This window comes from Myripristis murdjan, chromosome 14 (genome assembly GCF_902150065.1).
Source record: "Myripristis murdjan chromosome 14, fMyrMur1.1, whole genome shotgun sequence".
NCBI classification, from domain to species: Eukaryota; Metazoa; Chordata; class Actinopteri; order Holocentriformes; family Holocentridae; genus Myripristis; species Myripristis murdjan.
In genome coordinates, this window is record NC_043993.1 from 17325836 (window position 1) to 17345228 (window position 19393).

The 19393-nt window shown below is 40.1% G+C and overlaps 1 protein-coding gene across 1 annotated transcript in view; it reads right to left on the bottom strand.

The window, feature by feature from the left end:
• Positions 1-18168, bottom strand: part of sptbn4a (spectrin, beta, non-erythrocytic 4a) — a 29253-nt gene extending 11085 nt beyond the window's left edge. Inside the window, exons 1-7 of the mRNA XM_030069140.1 lie at positions 18046-18168; positions 3807-4070; positions 2058-2291; positions 1299-1388; positions 890-1168; positions 662-792; positions 138-342 (exon numbers count right to left, since the gene is read on the bottom strand). Coding sequence (XP_029925000.1) covers positions 138-342; positions 662-792; positions 890-1168; positions 1299-1388; positions 2058-2291; positions 3807-4070; positions 18046-18168 — 1326 coding nt within the window. The remainder of the gene's footprint in view (positions 1-137; positions 343-661; positions 793-889; positions 1169-1298; positions 1389-2057; positions 2292-3806; positions 4071-18045) is intronic.
• Positions 18169-19393: the final 1225 nt, after the last annotated feature.

The following is a 19393-nucleotide window of genomic DNA, read 5'->3' on the forward strand; positions in this document are numbered from 1 at the left end:
TTGTCTCACATTAACTTAAATGATCACTGGCTCATGGCATTTGGTTACAAATCATCAACTGGGTCCAAGGCTGAGGATGTTTAAGAAATCCTGCAGTTAGCATAAACAGCTAAAATCGTGTTTATCTAAGGACTGACCGTGACATCCTCAAGGTCTTGGCCCAGCTCCGTGGAGCTGGCCACCGCCTCACGGTCAGTGATCCATTTTTCTAACTCTTCCACCTCCTTGTTGAGTTGATAGAGCCAGTACTGCTGCTCCAGCTTGGTCTTCCTGTGCTCCACCATGTCCTTCAGAGACACATACAGCCGGTCTATATGGGACTGCTGCTTGGTGATCTGCTCACTGTTTCAAATAGAAACACAGTGACAAAAAAAACATAAATATCTTGAACATACCTCCGGGACTCCTCTATGATACTTTTTCTAACTCCACTGGTGTATCCATGCCAGAGCTTTTATAAGTTTGCTGTGTTTGTGTGAACCACACCAGTCATGGTTCTGACTTTTCACCTCTCAACTGTGTCATTGGGGGCCTTCCAGCTGATTGCTACAGCACAGACTATTTTTTCTATATTTTTTCCTTCCTTGCTCCACAATGAGTATACTGCAAGACAGGACATGCTGCTGTGTGGGTGAATGCGTTAGGTTGTGTAAGGCCACACCTTTCTGGGTGTCCCAGTTCCAACAGGCGCTGGCATTGCTGGGATAGCATGCCTACTGTCTCTGCATACGTCTCTACCGTTTGCTCCAGGGCCAGATGGCCCTTCAGTAGCTGCAGGGTGCTTGCCTCATCCTGCAAAGTAGAGGAATTATATAAATTATTATCCTCATATGTCAGCACACCACTAATATGCAAGCAAATGTCTATATGAGAGCCAGGTTGTCCGTACTATGCCTTTCTCCTCATTGACAAGATGTAGCTTCTGACCAGACAGCCAAGACTCCACCTTAGCCGCCTCACTGTAGTACTGCTGAGCCTGCAGGACGGCATCCAGCATCACAGATCTCCTCTCCACCTCCAACCGCAACACCTCCCACAGCTGACGGACATGCCCCGCCCCTTCCCGCACAAAGTCCACCTCGGGTGTCCGCAGCGACGCAATGATCCCTGCCCGGTCCAAGACCTCCTCAACTCGCGCCCGCCGCCCGGTCAGCTCCCTCTGGAGTGTCTGAAGGACCAGTGAGAGGAAGGGTTTAAGGTTGTGTGGACCAAGGTCACATTTCAGCTAAAAAAACATACGGGACATTGATATTGCGCTGATAGGCTGGTATTAATAACACATTATTTCTGATGCTTACCTGGTTCTTTTTCACATGCTGCTGTACACTCTGAAGGTTATTTCCATATTCCTTAGAGGAGGCCACGGGAAGCCTCTCCTGAATCCACAGCTATGCAAGAAATAAAAGTCAAGTAAGTATATTTTTCTGATCTTTATGTACTGTATCTACAGTATTAAACAAGGAAACTATACAAAAGAGAAACATAATTGGCATAATGCATTCATTACATTCTTCTAGATTCTAATTATTTAAAAAAAATATCCATTTATAGATGATACTGTTATACAGTATATGCTAAGATACTAACTCTAACTGCTGTATAAGGTTATGTATTGGCCAGGACCTCACAATAAAATATGCAATAATTTACTCAACATGCATAAATTGAGTTTAAAATACAATCTACTGCATAACATCTGCTTAGACTAATAAAACATGCAAAATATAAGATAAAAGAGGTGACAAACTGACTCAAAACGATTTCATTCAGAATTCCCATTCCAATTTATTAACACATAATGAGTACAATGCACTTAATTTACAAAATTCAGTAAAATGTAGATGTCATGACATATGAAAATGAAGTGAATAAACGATACATATCGATACAAGGGTCTAGAGAATTAACAGTATTGTGAAAAATATTACAATGTATCAATTTTCTGTACAGCTCTGCAAAGAATGTAGAAATTCAAATGGAGGCATTCTCATGTATGGGATTAGAGAAAGAGCGAGTGGAAAGAGTGGAAATCTCAGAGAAAGAAGTGTGTCACTCACTATCTCATCCTCCAGGTCCTGGGCGACTTGGTGCATCTCTTTGGAAGCCAGCAGGATGCGGCGTCTCTCCTTCAGGGGCTCAATGAGGCGAACGATGCGGGTCTCTACTACGCCTGATTGCTCGCCGCCTTCCCTGTCGCCTGCCATCAGCCCTCGCTGGGGTAGGCAGACCCCCTGCAAGCTTCCCAGCTCTCCAACATCCTTATAAAAATCCCCTATTTGAGCCTCCATGGTCTGTGCCGGAAGGAAGGGTAAGGTCACGTTAAAGCCAGATGAAGAATGGCAAAACACACAGCACATCAGCTATTTTCTTATCTAAGCATTTCGCTGTTATGTAATGGGTTGCCTTGCTTTAAGAACAAAGCATATGTTGCATTCTTTAATGCCAGTGAACCATGTGTGTAAAAACATGCCAAAACAATGGGTTCTGTGGACACACTTAAGGGCTGAGGAAGATTACATAAACTACAGTAAGTTGCAGTATATGTCAAGCACATTGGCTCTATCAAGGCAGATTGGAGTTTTCTTTGAGGCAGAACTGCTCTGGAGGCAGAAATAATCTCTTTGGTTGAGTTAAACATGAATGGGCAGAGCCAAAGAAAAGCTGGCTAAGTAAAATTAGACTGAAACATGTGGAAAAAAAGGAAGGTGTAGTTAACATAATGAAGCCTAATGTTGCTGATAGTAGCAAAAAATACAAATTAGCTATAATTGCTAGTTAGCCTAGCCTGCAAACCAAGTTCAAATGAGCGATACAAGCCTTGTAGCTAGGTAGCTAGGTCTGAAGGCTATGTTATAAAAGAAAGAAAGAAATCATTTATTTTTTTTATCATTTATATTTTGACCAGAGTTCTTTCTTTTCCAGCTATTGAACCTTGCAGTTTCCTTGGCTGTGCCCACTGAAATTTAACCAATAGAGTTGAGAAGTGGGTGGGGTTAGTTGGGGCGGCTAGGGCTCTAGAAGAAAAAAATCCAATGCATTTTCCCAATTTTAATACTAAGTGACCATCTGTTTGAACATTTTTAACACTTAGATGGCCATGAAGATCTCCTGTACTTATATGCTACTTTTGTTATAAATCAGTGACAGGCAATTACTGAGCTTAAAATTCTGTTGCTTGTGAGGATGAGGTTGAACGACATAGCTTTATCGGAATCGAAGTTATGATGTTCCTGATTGTAACCACAGACAATATAATATACAATATAATACAATATAACATTATACAATATAGTATCATATTGAAAATATGTGAATATATTTCACTGCTTTAGGTGGCATCTTCACCATAACAGCGATTGATGAGGCTCATTGTATTTTGTGCTGTAGTATTTAGTGGCATTTGACACACTGAACTGATGGAAAAACATGATTTCTCAAAAACAAAGTTGAAACATTTAGAAGTGACAGCCACAACATCACCCAGTAGTATTGTTTATTAATCCAGCCAACTCTGATGACTGTGTTCAGTGATACAGCTGTTAAAGTTAAGAGTCCAAATGGGGAAAAACAGTGGGGAAAAGTGGTTCTGGAGCCTATAGCTCCGCCCACTTCACATCTCTATACTATCATCTCTGCCTTTTGAGCAGTTCTGACTCTGAGGAAATATTTGCATGACTCGAGCTGTGATCAACAATATCACCACATAAGGAAAAATTCATATAGTAAGGGATCAACTGGGTTTCAGGAGCAGATTCAATGCAATATAGTGCACTGAATTTTTGAGATTTACCTGCTTTGGGATTTACCTGGAATTTCTGGAGCTGTTCATTGAAAGTGGGCAGATGGTGTGCCTGCTCCAGCTGGGGGGGCTGCTGCTCCAGGTGGGACAGCTGGTTGTCCAGATCTGAGTAGCTCTTCACTGCCGGCTCGGGCTTATTGTTTTCAAAGAGCTGGCGGGCCTTGGCCTTGGTCGTGCTCTCCAGGTCGGACCAGCACTCCCTGATCTCCTCCAGTTTCTGCTGCACCACTGACCGCAGCTCTGGCTTTTCTTGGATCAGCTCCTGACCCTCCTGGACATGCATAGTCGCAATGAGGAAAATTAATGAACGAGCATTTCAGTTTCCCGTTTCAAGATGCATTTCAATGTCAGTGTCAAAATACTGCATATGGCACTGCAGGTGAGATCTATCAGTCTCCAAGTCTCTATCACTGTACAGTACAGTATTTTCACTTGTTTTAACAAACTAACCCTATTTAACAATTACATTAAGTCTTAGACCATAATATTTTGTGGCTGAGTGGTTTTATGCTTCCTACATGTACACTCCTTTAATGTCAGCTTTTGCTTCAAGGGATATTTCTTATGGGCTGAGATGATTGCTGTTGCCTCATTTGGCAACACCACAAATCTGTGAATTGTACAAATGCTCTACAGAGCTGCCCACCCTTCTACATTTTGAGCATGCAGAGAATCTATATCTATGTCCATCACAATGATTTATCAGATAGTTTCATCTTAAAAAAGTTTATGCCTTAAAAGAAAATGGGTAGCACTTTATTTTATAGCCCCTAAATTACAGTATGGCTACAATGTAACTTTCCTATAATTTTGGGGTAATTACAGGATAACAACTAAATTCTGGGGAACTATGGGGTAAGACCTTTGTAATTGTGCAGGAATTATGAAATAGTTACTTTGTAATTTCAGTGTAACTACAGTGTAAATAAGGTATAGCTCTTTTGTAATTATTGGGTAAATACAGGGTAACAAAACCAAATTTTTGAGAACAAAGGGGTAATAACTTTGTAATTATGAAGGACTTAGGAAGTAGTTACAGTATAACTTCTATCGAGAAACAAGCAGGCGATTTGACGGGTGGATGCCACTCCACGTATTAGCAAAATGACCAAAACCCATCCCCCTTGTTAACTTGCCATCTGCCCTTTCCATCCCCAAATAGCAGAAAGAGTGCAGGGGCACAGGGGCTGTTAAATTGAATATGTTAGTCTATTCTGCCAGACTCACTGAGCCTTTATCTGACTGAGGTTTATGCAAGTTAAAATCTAGCCCAGAATCTAGTTAGAATCTGGCCCAGACCATGGCTCTGAGATATTAGTTGGCTAACTGTGCTGTGTGTTTATAAATCCATGACACTGTCCATGGTTCTGAAGTAGCACATGTATTTGTCTCTTTTGCTCAGTCCTGCCCTTCTGTCAGTTCAGTTTTGGATCTACAATAGTCTTTAAACTATATGCTATAAATACTCAATTCTAAACGATAGTATGTTTAGCTTATATACTCTATAGAGCAGTGTCAAATCCATGATCAAAGTGACAAGTAGCAACATGTAGTCGTGGGAGTGCAAAAGGATTACAGAGACATACCGCTGCCTGTAATATTCCTATGATATTCCTTTAATATTTCTGTGATCACTCAGTAGCATCATATACTGCTGAAAATATACCCCAGATCAAGCAACTTCTATAACTAAATATTTTACAACATGACTACAAATATAGTTTTTACTCTAGATGTTTGCTCGCATTTGGCCATCTCCCTGTTAAAAAATAACAAATCACCTACGGCCAGTATCTACAGGTAATTGCGGGGTACACAGGCTGTAAAATAAAGTGACGCTTGTTACCCACTTGTTACACCAAAACTTACACCGGAATTACAAAGTTGTTACCCCTTAGTTCCCAAGAATTTGGTACTGTCAACCCATATTTACCCCATAATTACAAGATTTACACTGTAATTATGCTGTAACTACTTCATAAGTCCTTTATCATTTCAAAGTTGATACCCCTTATTTTCCCCAGAATTTGTTTTTGTTATTTCATATTTCCTTTTGGTTTTTTTTTTTGTTGTTTTTTTTTTTGGAATATTTTATTGTTCCATTTTCATAACAGCCATCTTTTCAAAATGATTACAGCTGTTCATTTCCAAAGACTATCTATCAATGAGGAGAGGGGAATCAGATTTCCATGTCACTGTCATGCATTTCCTGGCAACATATAAAGCAATTTCCAAAAATTTAATTTGGCAGACATAATTTCATTTATACCCCACAATTAGAAAAGAGTTATACTGTAATTACATCATAGTAATGTAACATAGTAATACATAATAGTATGCTTTTAAAATCAATGCATGTCTAGTTTATAATAATGTGGACATGAGTTTCCAGAGTTCATAGGGTCATGATGTTTCTGTGTTCAAATATAGTCACCCTGACTCTCTAGCCCAGAAATTACCACCTACAAGTCTGAAAAAACATGTTGTTGTAGCCCCTCCATGCCTTTGACAGTTTATATTATCCAGTTGTGCTTAGACATGAAGAGAAATAAATATATAGACCCATGTATGGTAAAGAATGTGCTCAGAGACTGAGCAGGAAGCCAAATGTTTACTTTATTCTATAAAATGAAGTCTCACGTTCCTTTCAGTGTCAATCTTATGCTATTTGCACCAGTGTATAGTTGTATAACCTGAGCTCGATAATAAATGCCAACATGTGAGCGTCTAATTTCTACTCCACCCATGACAGAATCATCATCTATCTAATTCTAAGTCCCTTATAATTACAGAGTTATTAACACTTAGTTTACTAGAATTTGGTTTTGTTGTCCTGTAATTACCCCATAATTACAAAGGGGTAACATTGTAGTTACACCATAATCTGCAGAGTGTAAAATAAAGTGCTGCCACAAAAAGCTATAGGTGCTAGTGACCCACACACAGCCAAGACGCATATACACATCACCTTTCCTTGGCCATGACCCTTTCAATGTTTCAAATGGGGCATGTGACGATAATTTTACAGAGTACAACAATGTGAGTGGGCAAATTCACAATTTTATCCCCAGAAAAATGGTTAGTTGGAGACAACACAGCTCAATGCAAGGTTGGAGTCCCCTGATTGCACAGAGGCAGGTGTATGTAGCAAAGCTTGGCCTGAGGCTGACCTAAAAATCATGCATGGAAAGTCTAATAAACCCTTGTTCTGTCCATTGCCTGCGCTCTTCTCCCCCCCTCTAAATCTTGGGCTTTGTTCATGACATGAGCTGGATGAAGAGATGCGGAGAGATCAAAGCTTGTGGCATTTTCCTTTGTGTCAATGAAGCTCTCGGTGGCTCCTTTCCAATTCCCTGAAATAGAATCTTCCGAGTCTCCTCCCATACTTAAGACTTAGGGGAGTAGGAGGTGTTTTCCTAGTATGACCAGCTTTCCTATTCGACATTTCCTCATCTGGTTCATGGAGTCCCAGTTAACACTAGCCATAGTGGAGATCTTCAGGGCTTAGGTGTAACATTTTGATAATATCGCTTTAAAAAACAGGCACCTTATTCGCCTCACTCTTATATTGTATATGATAATAAATAACATTTTCATCATTTACTATGGCTCCTACTGTAACAATAAGTGTGCATATGACAGATTTTATCTTCTAAATCCTGCCTCTCTCCTTTATCCTTCAGAGAGCTGGACCTATCCTGTGGCTTTCATAATGCAGTGCTGCATTCCTCCTCTTGGCACAGGCTCTCTGCTTAACTGCTGCTAGCGCTCACTCTCTCACATCCCTCTCTCGCTCCTATCTCCCTTCAGCCTCTCTCTCCCTCTCATAATGCAGAGCCAGCAGAAAGCAGGTCTTTCGCTCGCTCCCTCTCTCTCTCTCCTCTTGCTTGGCTTTACTGACACACAGGGAGAGGGAGAGGGAAAAGAAATCAGAGAGGGGGTGGAGAGAGGAAAGGAAAGGCAGGGGAAAGAAAGAAGGCTAGAAAAAGGAAAAGAGAACCAAAGGTTTATGGAACAGAAATCAGGCTGCGGGTGTGCTGGGCTGTGCTAAAGCAGGGGCACAGTAAGAGCCAAAAAACATCTGTGATGGGGGTAATATCCCAGGTAGCCATGGGTGACATAGTACAATATTTCACTGGTGACCACATAAGAAACAAGCTATTACAATAGTATTGTGTCCGGAGTACCCTGGTGGCTAACCATGTAAGGCATGCACCGTGTTATACTGATGCTAAGCCGCAGCGGCCTGTTCAGTTCAGTTCAGGTCCACCCGGACCTTTAGTTGCATGTCATCCCCTCTCTCTGCCCTGCCTCTCCTGTCTCTTTCCACTGTGATTGTCTAATAAAGCAGAAATGCCCAAAAAATAATCTTAAAAAAAAAAACAAAACAATAGCATTGTGTCACCAAATTCTGCAGGCTCGCTTCACTCTTATTGCTGATACAGCATTGTGAGATGGTGGGTGGCATTAAACAGCTTGTTTTAATACTGTTGGCACAAACATGAATGCATTCACAATCATGCATAAAAGTAAAAGCATCCAACTTGTGCCATTATCTACATAATGGTTACACTAATGTTGTTTCCCCAGAATATCCGTGAAGACGCTCACATACACTAAAAGCTACAACATCAGAACTTCAAGCATCCAAATTCATTGTCTAACCAAACAGGCGTAATGCTGCAACTATGCTATCACTGGATGAAGATGACAGCTTCTGGGTTTGTTGTCGTTTGGCCCCTTCAGCTCATCAGCTGAATGCAGCACTCATAAATGTATCATAATGTTACAATAACATCAATTTTGAGCAACAGCAATGATTTGCAGTTTTTGGATTTTACCTATTCAAATAATTCAGACCTAAGAGACACACTAGATACAATGTTCAAAAAAATGCAACTATGCACATTTACATAAGCATTGAGACAGTATTAAAGTGTATTTTCATATTATCATTTTCTTTTAAATCAAGTCTCGCTCTTTTTCCACAATGCATAGGCTAAATAAGATGATTTACAAATGCAAACGTGTAATACACTTGACAAAGAGAGATGCATACACCTAGTAATAATGGCTTTGAAATAATTAGTTTGCTTTTATTTATTTATTTATTTATTAGTTAGTTAGTTAGTTAGTTAGTTAGTTAGTTTGTCTTCTCATCTCCCAGAAGCCAAGATCACTGCAAACAACCATTCTGATTGATTGGCTCAGTTCTCTATATTTATTGTGGTGGTCACACACTGCTTCAGACTTGATTCAGAGACTTCCATATTTACTTGAGCACATAAAGAGTTGCTAAGAAGGCAGAACTTATTGTCCTGTTCTTCAAGCAATTTTCAGACCACTCACACCTTCTTGATAGGAGCATTTTCGGCGTAGAAAACACCGTTGCCATCAAGAATGAAATCACTATCCATTTGGAATAATGGTTTTCCTCTGAAATTTTGACTCACTATCCATATCTTACACAATTTTTCTTTTCTTATGAGCTAAACTGCTTTGGTGATCTACTCTGTAAATTTTTTCATCTCCAGCCTGTTTTATAGGACGTGGAAACACAAATAATCTAATTTTGTGTCTCAATATAGTTTTTAACAAAACACATAATCATGTTCATAATTTGCCTTAGAGATGATTGGTTCCCTCAATAAATACACCAAACAGAAACAAAATCTAGATATTTTAGGTTAGGAAGATTTGTTCATCTGGAGATATTTAAAAAATGTTAATACTAAGGAAACAACAACAACAGAGAAGTGCAGGTTAGATAAAACATTTAGGGAACATAAACAAGATAGGAAAAAAAGATCAAAATGTCATGGAAAATACAACAAAATAGATAACATAAACCAAATGACAACACAAATGGTATATTGATGAGCACCTAACGTGAATAATGAAATCAATGAAAGAGTATGGTGGTGAGTCATATTGTTTGTATGTGTGTGCGTGTGTGTGTGTGTGTGTGTGTGTGTGTGTGTGTCTGTGTGTAATTAGAGAAAACTAAAAGCAATTTGATTCATTAGACTGTCTATATTTGAAATTATTGACAGATGTCAGTTCATTGTCAGTGTAGATTTAGCTATTTCTCAATCAGCATCCTCTGCATGTGAAGGAAGTAGCAGAGCAAAATCTGGGAAGGTGCAGCTTGTTGGAGTGTTTGATGTGAATTCAACTGAAGGCTTACTTTGCAAGGCACCAGAAGGGATTGTGGTCGTAAAAATAGCCTACATGTTTAATATATGTTGCAGCATGAGAGGAATGGGTAAATACAATGCAGTGTTACAAGATGTGTGGAAGGTGCTGATTCGCATAATAATATTTAGTGGCAATTGTTTGCACTTTTTTCTGAATTTGCCTCAGCTATAAGTAAAGGGATTTTTATATGATATAAGCTCAAGTTTGTACCATCAGCAAAAACAACAGGAAGCACAGATGACAATGCAGCAACTTGGTCACTGAGCAAGACCAGGAACCAGGAAAAACAGTGAAGGCCTGGAGGTTATTATTGCCCTATCTATCGAGTGTCTACGTGTCTGTTGCTGAGCCGTTTGTATGTTTTTTCATGACAGAATAACTCGAGTGTCGCAATATTAATAGTGATTAAAATTTATACACCAACTCGCACCTCAACCTGGTGGAAATCTTAAACTGATGTTATCATATCCTATACAGACATTCAACTGTCAAGTACTGGTTCTTACAAGTCATTGCAGTCCTGGAGAAGATTTTTCATAATACTGGTTCCTTTTTTATTCTGTCACAACAGCTAACCCTGCTTGCTATTGGTCAAACAAGTTTATAGGACAAAGCTGAACTACTGAACATTTATTTTAATATTAAAAATAGTGAAATTGAACTTTTTTTTTTATTTTGAGAGGATGTTGGACATAAGTGGGTTTTCAAGGACAACAAGGAAATGTTATATTCAATAACACATATATGTTGTTTTTTTAAAGTGACTAAATCAAACTGTAACATAGCAGTGGAATTAAAAAAGCCCCCAGGATGATTACACAATTACAGTCCTTGGTCATTTTCATGTAGGAATGAATGTAATGCAAATAATTGTATTAAACTGTGACCTTTGTATGTTATTGCTTTAAAAGCAGTTGCATATAGCAGTCCGTTTAGATGAAGCATAAAATAACCTCACAGACTGCTTTAATTGAAAATGGAAGTTTGGAGTTATCACTAAATATATTCTTACTAACCTGCCACTGCATGGGTAGCAAGTCTTTTGTTCTCAGATTGAAAAACAAAACACAGGAGCAGTTATTCCTGTTTCATCACTGTTTCACTTCATTGCACCATATTTGTAATAGCATAACTACCTGGTAATTGTGATAACTGATGAACACCAATTTGGGGAACTGGTCAGTTGGGGCTTAACTGATGTCAGCCACAGAGCAATCAAATCACACAGACACACACAGATGCATTTGCACCTCACAAAGTCAGGATATTGTCAAAAACCAGCCGGCAAGATTACAAAATCCTCAATTAGATCCAAATTAATTAAGGGTTGTAGTGTTTTAATGGCAATGTGGACCATCAAACACTGCAAGGGGCTAGAAAGTGTACCAGTATGAACATGTAGGCTATAAGTCTACCTATAAGTCTATTCATGCATGAAATAACACACTTATTATTACCAGGACCTCAGCTTATGTTGGGACAACATGTACATTTTTAATAACAACAGACTGAGCATATCTTGAGCCTCACACTGACCCTGTGTATGTTACACTGAGAAGATTGGATGTGTAGTATTCCTATAACCAGATCACATGTTTGGAAAGATGAAATGTTCCAAACACTAGCATGAGCATTTAAAAAGCAAGTGTCAGCACCACTATGTGTGAGTGTGGGGTGGGCAATATATCAGTTTTATATTGATGTTGTGATGAGACTAGATATCATCTGGGATTTTGGATATAGTAAAATCGTGATATGGCATTAGTGTTGTCTTTTCTTGGTTTTGAAAAGCCATATTACAGTAAAGAAATGCAATTTTCTGAACTTATTAGACCGTTGTAGCTGTTCTGTTATACGCACCCACCTGCTTGGTCATCACATCCACATTATTATTGACTGTTTATCAAAAATGTGTGTGTAAATTTCTTGTAAAAGCAACAATAGTTACCCCTACAATATCATCAGCAGTCATTCATCAATATCAATATTCAAAGTTGAATTCAAAGAGTTCAAAGATATTGCAATATTTTACTTTATTCAAATCATCCAGCCCTGTGGCAACTATATTTGGGCTGATTTAATTGAACCCTGCTACTCAAATTAAATAATTCACAATTTAAAACAGCCCAAATGCTCAAAATTCATATGCTAATTATTAGTTAACTGTGAAGACCTTCAAAAGACCTTGGCTTTGCATCTTGAGAACAGAGGAAAAATAAAACTTGTAGAAATCATTTTTTGTTGGCTCAAACTCCACAAAAGTCCATCCACAGTAAACGTTCCTCTCATACTGCACCTGCTTTGCAGCAATATGACCCCAGAAGTCGCCCACAGTTCGAATTTCTGTCTGACATTACAAAATGTCACACTAATTCAGGAAAAAAAAACACTGGGTTCTTGTGAGAATAAGTGAAAATAGTCAAGGAAACTGTAGCACAACGGATTCCAAACCACAGGAACAAAACTCAAGTTTCAGCAACCTCTGTGGGGATTTAACATCCACTGAATGTACAAAATATTAGGGACAGTTACTCTTTTCATGATGTACACTGACGAGGTGAGTCCCTTTTGGACTTCCCTTAATAAATCTATGGCAATTGCTAGGGATAGATAAAGAGAAGCAGATGAGTCAGAGAAGGATTTTTAAGCTTTAGGACTACAGAGGCGTGGCTATTTAAAACAAACAAACAAACAAACAAACAAACAAACAAACAAACAAACAAAAAAGCTTGAAGCTCAGTATCACAAAGATGCCCCTCATATCTTGCACATAGGGCTGGACATTATGCACAAAATCAAATGCGATAATATATTTGACAATCAATAATGTGGCGATATCACAGGGATGATTATTGGAGGTTTGATAAGATATCTGCGCACATAAGATTTTTGATAAACAATCATCAGTAATGTGGATATGATGACCAAACACATAGAGACAAATAACAGCAAAGCTACAACAGTCTAAGGAGTTCAGAAAACTGCATCTCTTTTCTATAATACAGCTTTTAAAATCAGGGAAAAACAACACTGATCCCATATCACAATAACACAAGTCCAACTCCCATATCACCATATTGATGCAATATCAATATATTGCCCAGCACAACGTGCACATTAAGAGAGGCTCAGTTTACAACAGTTAACAGGTTCATCTCTCTTTTCAACTCATAACTGAATGGCAGACACTCATGGCGACCCCACATCATTGTTAAAATTGATTTGGGCACAAGCACCTCGTAGGAAAGGTGACCAGTGGATAAGGGGTGTGGGTCCATTAGCCTGCCACTGATTTAAGCATTCCATCAAGACAGGCCCCTGGTTTGTTTGTGTGTTTACAAAGTATCTGACTCCTGAGCTGCGGACAGCGCTTGGCACAAGGTCAGCAGTGAGTCCTCTTACTGTAACAGAGAAGCAGAGAAAGATCCTCCACAGACACAGGCCGGCTGGGAGCTCAGTGCTCAGCCTCATGTGCTGAGTAAGTATTGAGGCAGAGCAGAGGTAAGGGGCCGAGGCGGGAACCCTTCCAAAAGGACGCAGAGTTCTCCGATCGCGGCAGGACGCAGCGTCATCTTTTCTCCCCCGTCTCTCAGGTAACGACAGACAGAGCAGCGGGGACAGATTAAGTGATGTTAGCAGGCCTACGGAGACGCGAGGGTCTCTGTAACAAGCTGCGCGGGGGCCACAGACACACGGGAACTTCACAAAACCATGCTAATCGGCACTGCAGAGACACAACCTCGATGTAGCAGCCATCTTCTGCACTCAGTGTCAATCCTTTCTGTTTATGTATCTGGTATTTGGCATGAAAGGTTATACAAATACGCTGATGATTCAGAAGCAAAGCAGTATCCTGTTTCAGTCCGTGTTCATTTTGAGCTGAGATGTCATTCTAGGTGGGAAGGCTTCTCCATGTCATCTACTGTCGCACAATAGATGTACATGATAAGCAGAGTGTGGCTGCATTCATGAATTCGGGTGACTTGAAAATGTAAGGAATTCAGTGAACACATTTCCTACTGACACTGGTTTAAAACTATGGGTCAAATCCCACTTGTGGGTTCCAGGAGAGGGCCAAGTAGATCACACATGAAGAAAAATAAAACATAACTACAGGGGCAGGTTACATCTTTCTCCAACTAAGAGACCATGTGTGATAAGATAAGATAAGATAAGATAAGATATTCCTTTATTAGTCCCACGGTGGGGAAATTTCACAATCATAGGGTTAGGGTTGATCAAACATAACACAAATTTGTCTCAGAAAGATTCAATCCTCCATATCCTCCATTTCAAAGATAGATAAATAGATAAATGTGTAGATAGATTCTTGAATTCTACCTTCCAAATCTGAGAGCTAAGTAATATTTAATGAGCTTTCATCAATAAATATTGGAGATCTGAAATAATAATTGTTTTTATTCACAAGTCCATGACTACTTTTAGCAGGATGTCAAACTCAACACAGGAAGAGAGACTTCACTGGCAATGAGGAAGTTTTTTTATTTTATTTTATTCATTCCACCAATCACTATCATGCTGTAGGTGAAAACTGACCTCACAGTACAGCCGAGCACAGCACAGGTCTTATGTAGTTATATTTGTGTATTTATGTTTACATGCTTTTATGCCTCTGACTGCAAAAACGACTTCCCCTCAGGGACAATGATGCTGAATTAAACTAAACTGAATTTAACTGATCAACCTGAAACCCTGCTCCATCATGCACTGACAGCAGAATGCCAGTAAAAAGAGGACAGCCATTATAATGTGGGCATACTTCATTCTAACACACCCACCAAGCAACGTCAAGTAAGATATCTTGGTTCAAACTATGTGAATTGAACCCTGGTTGAATAATTATATTATAAGTAATTTAGTTCAATTTCACCAGTGTTAGAAATAATAAAATGTTTGCTTGTTGAATATAAGCCTTTCTGTGTTGGTTTTATTTAGCACCTGAACACTGACATCAACCCACTTGATGGGTGCCAGCAATATCTACATTTTTTTCAATCTCATGCAGAATAATTTAATAGCAGAATAATAACTCAATTTTTTTTTACATATTATAGTAGGCACACAACATTCATAAAGTGAGATGCAAAAACCAGCCTAGTTGACAAAACTACCACCATTAACCAACAAAGGTTTAAGTCAGTGAAGCATGTTGCAAAGCTGGGTATAACTACTTGTTCAACCATCATAAGACTTGTTGTTTGTGATGAAAGGGATTAGATAAAGATATTTTCAACCAAGTGGAAAAAACCTCAAATGTCAATGAAAATCTAAATCTGAATCTGACAGACCAAAGTCTATATTTGGCATAATGAGCCAAGAAGTAGATACTATGAATCTTAAATGATACATGTTGTCAATTTGCCTGTAACTTACATACTAAATTTCATACAAATCAATGCAAGGGCCATATAGTGCCACAATGAATGTCTGGCTGTTATAGTTATGCATGGATGCAATCTCTAAACTGGGATATCCATACTGAACTCAGGCTATTTTTAGCTATTTTTTTCCATATTAACTTTGACCCTTGACAGCACTTAATCTTTCACTTCACTTTGGCTCCCATCCCACATGAACTGCAATTTGCACCTTATTTGATTATTTATTTTCTTGAGTATATTTCACCTTTGCACATGTGCACATTAGTTGGTGGTTCCCCTGCAAAGCAACACATCTCAGGGTGTTTCCCACCATGAAAGAAAAAGGTAGCAGGTACAATAATTCACTCTATCCTCACCTGGCAATATCTGTCCATCCAAACATATGGTGCACTTATTAGCCATAGCTTGTTATATTGTTAAGACCAAGGATGAAAATGGCTGCAATAATTAAACACCTGCATGGGGACTGATGAACTGTCTTCTGTATTCAGGGAAAAAAGGCAACAGCTTCCCACTTAAGGTTGAAACAAATAATTAGATATGGATGCATCTATTTGTTATCATATTGCATTAACAGCTATTGCTCATTTTTTGAAATAATGGTAAATGTGCAAGCCTACCTGCATAACTTGACTGGTATGCAATCATGCCTCCCTGAAGCCATATTTCAGCTCTTTTGCATGGTCACTGAACTAAATCAAGGTGGCTGTTGGCTCTCTAGGAGAGTGTTGACTTGCATAGTATACCTTGAGACACATTTCACACATGGACAGCCAAGATGGCTAATACGTATTTCCTCATTAGGTAATGTACAATAGTGGAGCTGGTCTTCAAGAGCCACAGCTATAATTAGTTACAGTACTATAAGGTCTAATTATTTTGGAATAACACATCTAACAAAAATAATGCACATAAATCTATACAGTCCAATTAATTTCTGAATGTATCCTACAAAAAATATTAATAATTGAATACATGCAATATTATTAAAATCTCTAAGGAGGTTGTAATTGAGATTTTCATGATTGTTTAGTAAGGTCAAGATGAAGTATGATAATGTATCACCTTAGCAAAGTCAAGAAAACAGGTTCACCAACACAACAGCTAAATAATTCAGATAATGCCTCTTAAAATGTTAGAGTAAATGCTTTACAATGTTACTCGCAATATGCATTTATCACATCCTTTGTTATACTGGCTAATGCAGTAGATGGATAAAAGCTACCTATCCCATTATATGTTAAATTAAAATAGTCACTGAAGTAATTATTCAAGTATCAACTAATCTAAAAAGAAAAAAAAATCTGATAGAAAACAAATCTTAATATACTGATGAATTTTGCCCTAGCACAGCTTTCAGCTATTAAAATACATGGAAGGAAATGAGTAATCTACTCACTGACTCTCCAAATGAGAAAACAGTGATTAAAAGATTTAGAGGAAGGAAGGAATTACAAAACTGTAGCTAGAAAAATTGCTTGTCTGACATTTTGTTCATATTTAAATTGGTACCTAGGGCCAAAACTCAAAAGAGCACTTCCTGGTTTAGCTATAACACTTCACTTCAAGATGGCACCCAGCTGAATAAGGCCTACCTAAACTTAGTGCTTGGGAAATTAAATTCCACACAACAGCTTAAATAGTTAAAGTGCTGCTGGAATATGGTCTCCTATCAAGGGACATTAAATTGTACTGAGCAAAAATGGAAAATGGATATTTCTCCATTATGTTTTGAGCAACATTTACTGTTTAGTCATAATTCAGTGCTCTATCTTTGCTCCTCTTCTGAGCCCTGTTTGCAAGCATCACTCATCTAAAAGATGCAAAATGCACTTAGATACTGTATCCTCTGTCTCTCCTCGTGTGTAGCTGTCTGAACTGTGACTGAGAGCTTTGCATCTCATTTTTCAGGACAATAGCAGCGATATGTTTTGGACAATAACAGATATGTGCAGTGTGCAACTGATTGAAATGGAGCCTCATTAACTAATTTACATCTGAAGAGCCCACCTGAACGTCACTGAGGCAGAGGGCATGGAGAACATTCTCTGTGGACAGGTTGTTGCCTGTCGAGGTTCCACAGCACCATGGGAAAGCAGGGCTAAAATGGTCCTGAGAATATTTGCATGACGTAGATTCACCTTACATCTCTTTTGTATCCCTCATAAAGGAGATTATATGTATGATTACACAATAATTACCAAAGTGTGCAAGCTCTATATGTTTGGCCTATTTAATACTGCAAGGGTTTTCTTACCCTCGACATGATTTTTTGTAACCTACGTAACTGAACAACGAAATTCCAATGATCCAGCCTTACTGCAAAGAGACCAAAGAGCCACAGAGATCACATCACCTGCGATCCTGAAAATAACACGGACAGTTTAGCAATGATAACCTTGAGAATGAAATCCAGGATGTCCCCAAGCCAAGTGATGAAATGAAAGCTGGGTGATGACATCTCTCCTACATTCACCTATTCGATTTTACTGCCACCGCACCCTCCGTTTCTCAGTCATGTGCTCTCTTTGGTGTAGCAGCCCCTCCAACCTCACCGCCCACCCTGGACTCACCTGCTCTGCCTATCTGACCTCCCCATCCAACCATCCCTCCCTCCATCCTCATGCCCTGGTCACCTCCACTCACCTGCTCTATCTTGGCCAGCCATTCTTTATTGCGGGCCAGTTCTGCCATAAAGGCCTGGTGCTTCAGCCACTTCCTGTGTAGCTTTTGAGCCTCATCCCGCGCCGTGTCTCGGGCCATAAGCATCTTCTCTTCCGCCCGCTGTCCCCAATCACTCAGCTAGGGGAGACAAAAATAGCCACCATCAGGAGCCCAAAGCCTGAGCCAGCCCCTCTTCCCCCCTCTCCCACAGGACGTCCTGCCTGCCTCCTCTATGCGAGAGCCACCCGCTCTGCTCTGCAGGGGCCTGGGTACCTGTGCTGTCACCACCCACCCCAACCCCCACCAGACACCCTTTTCTGGAGGAAAAAAAAATCAAGATAAGCACCTCAGCAGCAGTGGTAGCAATGGAAGCACTCAAGCCCTTCCACTGTGTCGCCCCTGGGTCCTCATGCCCTACCGCTTCACAGGTCTTGCGGTCGTGATGCTGCAGTGCCTGCTAGCCAGTCTCAGAGAAGGCAAAAACAACCAACGAAATAGAGGAAATGCGCCAATGACAACACTGGTAAAGAATGACACACGCATCCAAGATTCCTCTCAGGCTCTGGGGTATCTCTTCCCTCTCCAAAGCTCAATTACAATCCATCCGTCAATGAAGGTGTAGATGTAGCATAGCCACAGCAGACTCTTTCAGCCGGGGCAAACCTGACCATCCAGCACTCGCCAGTCCTGGTCAATCTGTAGTCCTGCCTAATGATGCCGTAGACAGGAGGAGGAGGAAGAGTTGGAGTGGGAGGAGCAGGGTGAATGGGATGCAGAGGCAGTGCAGAGGAGGCCGGATAACATAAGCTATCCGCTCTTGAAATGCATCGTTCCCACCGCTGCAGAGACGCACACGCAGGCTGGTGTGAGATACTACACTATATTCTCTCCCCAGTTCCCCTTCCTTGTGTCCCCGAACAGCTCAGTCGCGGTTGGTGCATGCTGCTGCAGTCCTTGCCTCTCAGCTACACTCCTGTGTGTGCGCGCGCATGTGTGTGTTTGTGTGTGTGTGCACGAGAGAGAGAGCGTCTGTGTGTGTGTGTGTGTGTGTGTGTGTGTGTGTGTGCAATCACAATCAGCACTGCAGTGCCGGAGCAGAGTGAGCGAGCGAGAGAGAGAAAAAGAGAGAGAGAGAGAGAAAGAGCAAGAAGGAGGGGGAAGAGGGGGGAGAGGAGAGGGAGAGGGAGAGGAAATGGAGAAAGGGGGAGCGCCAAAGCCAGAAGGGGAGAGCAAGTCAAAAGAGGGAAAAGGTGGTGTTGGTGGGGGGGTAGTGAAACAGAGAAAGGAAGAGAGAGCCTGCGTCATCCTTCAGTGTCACCAGGGACATTTC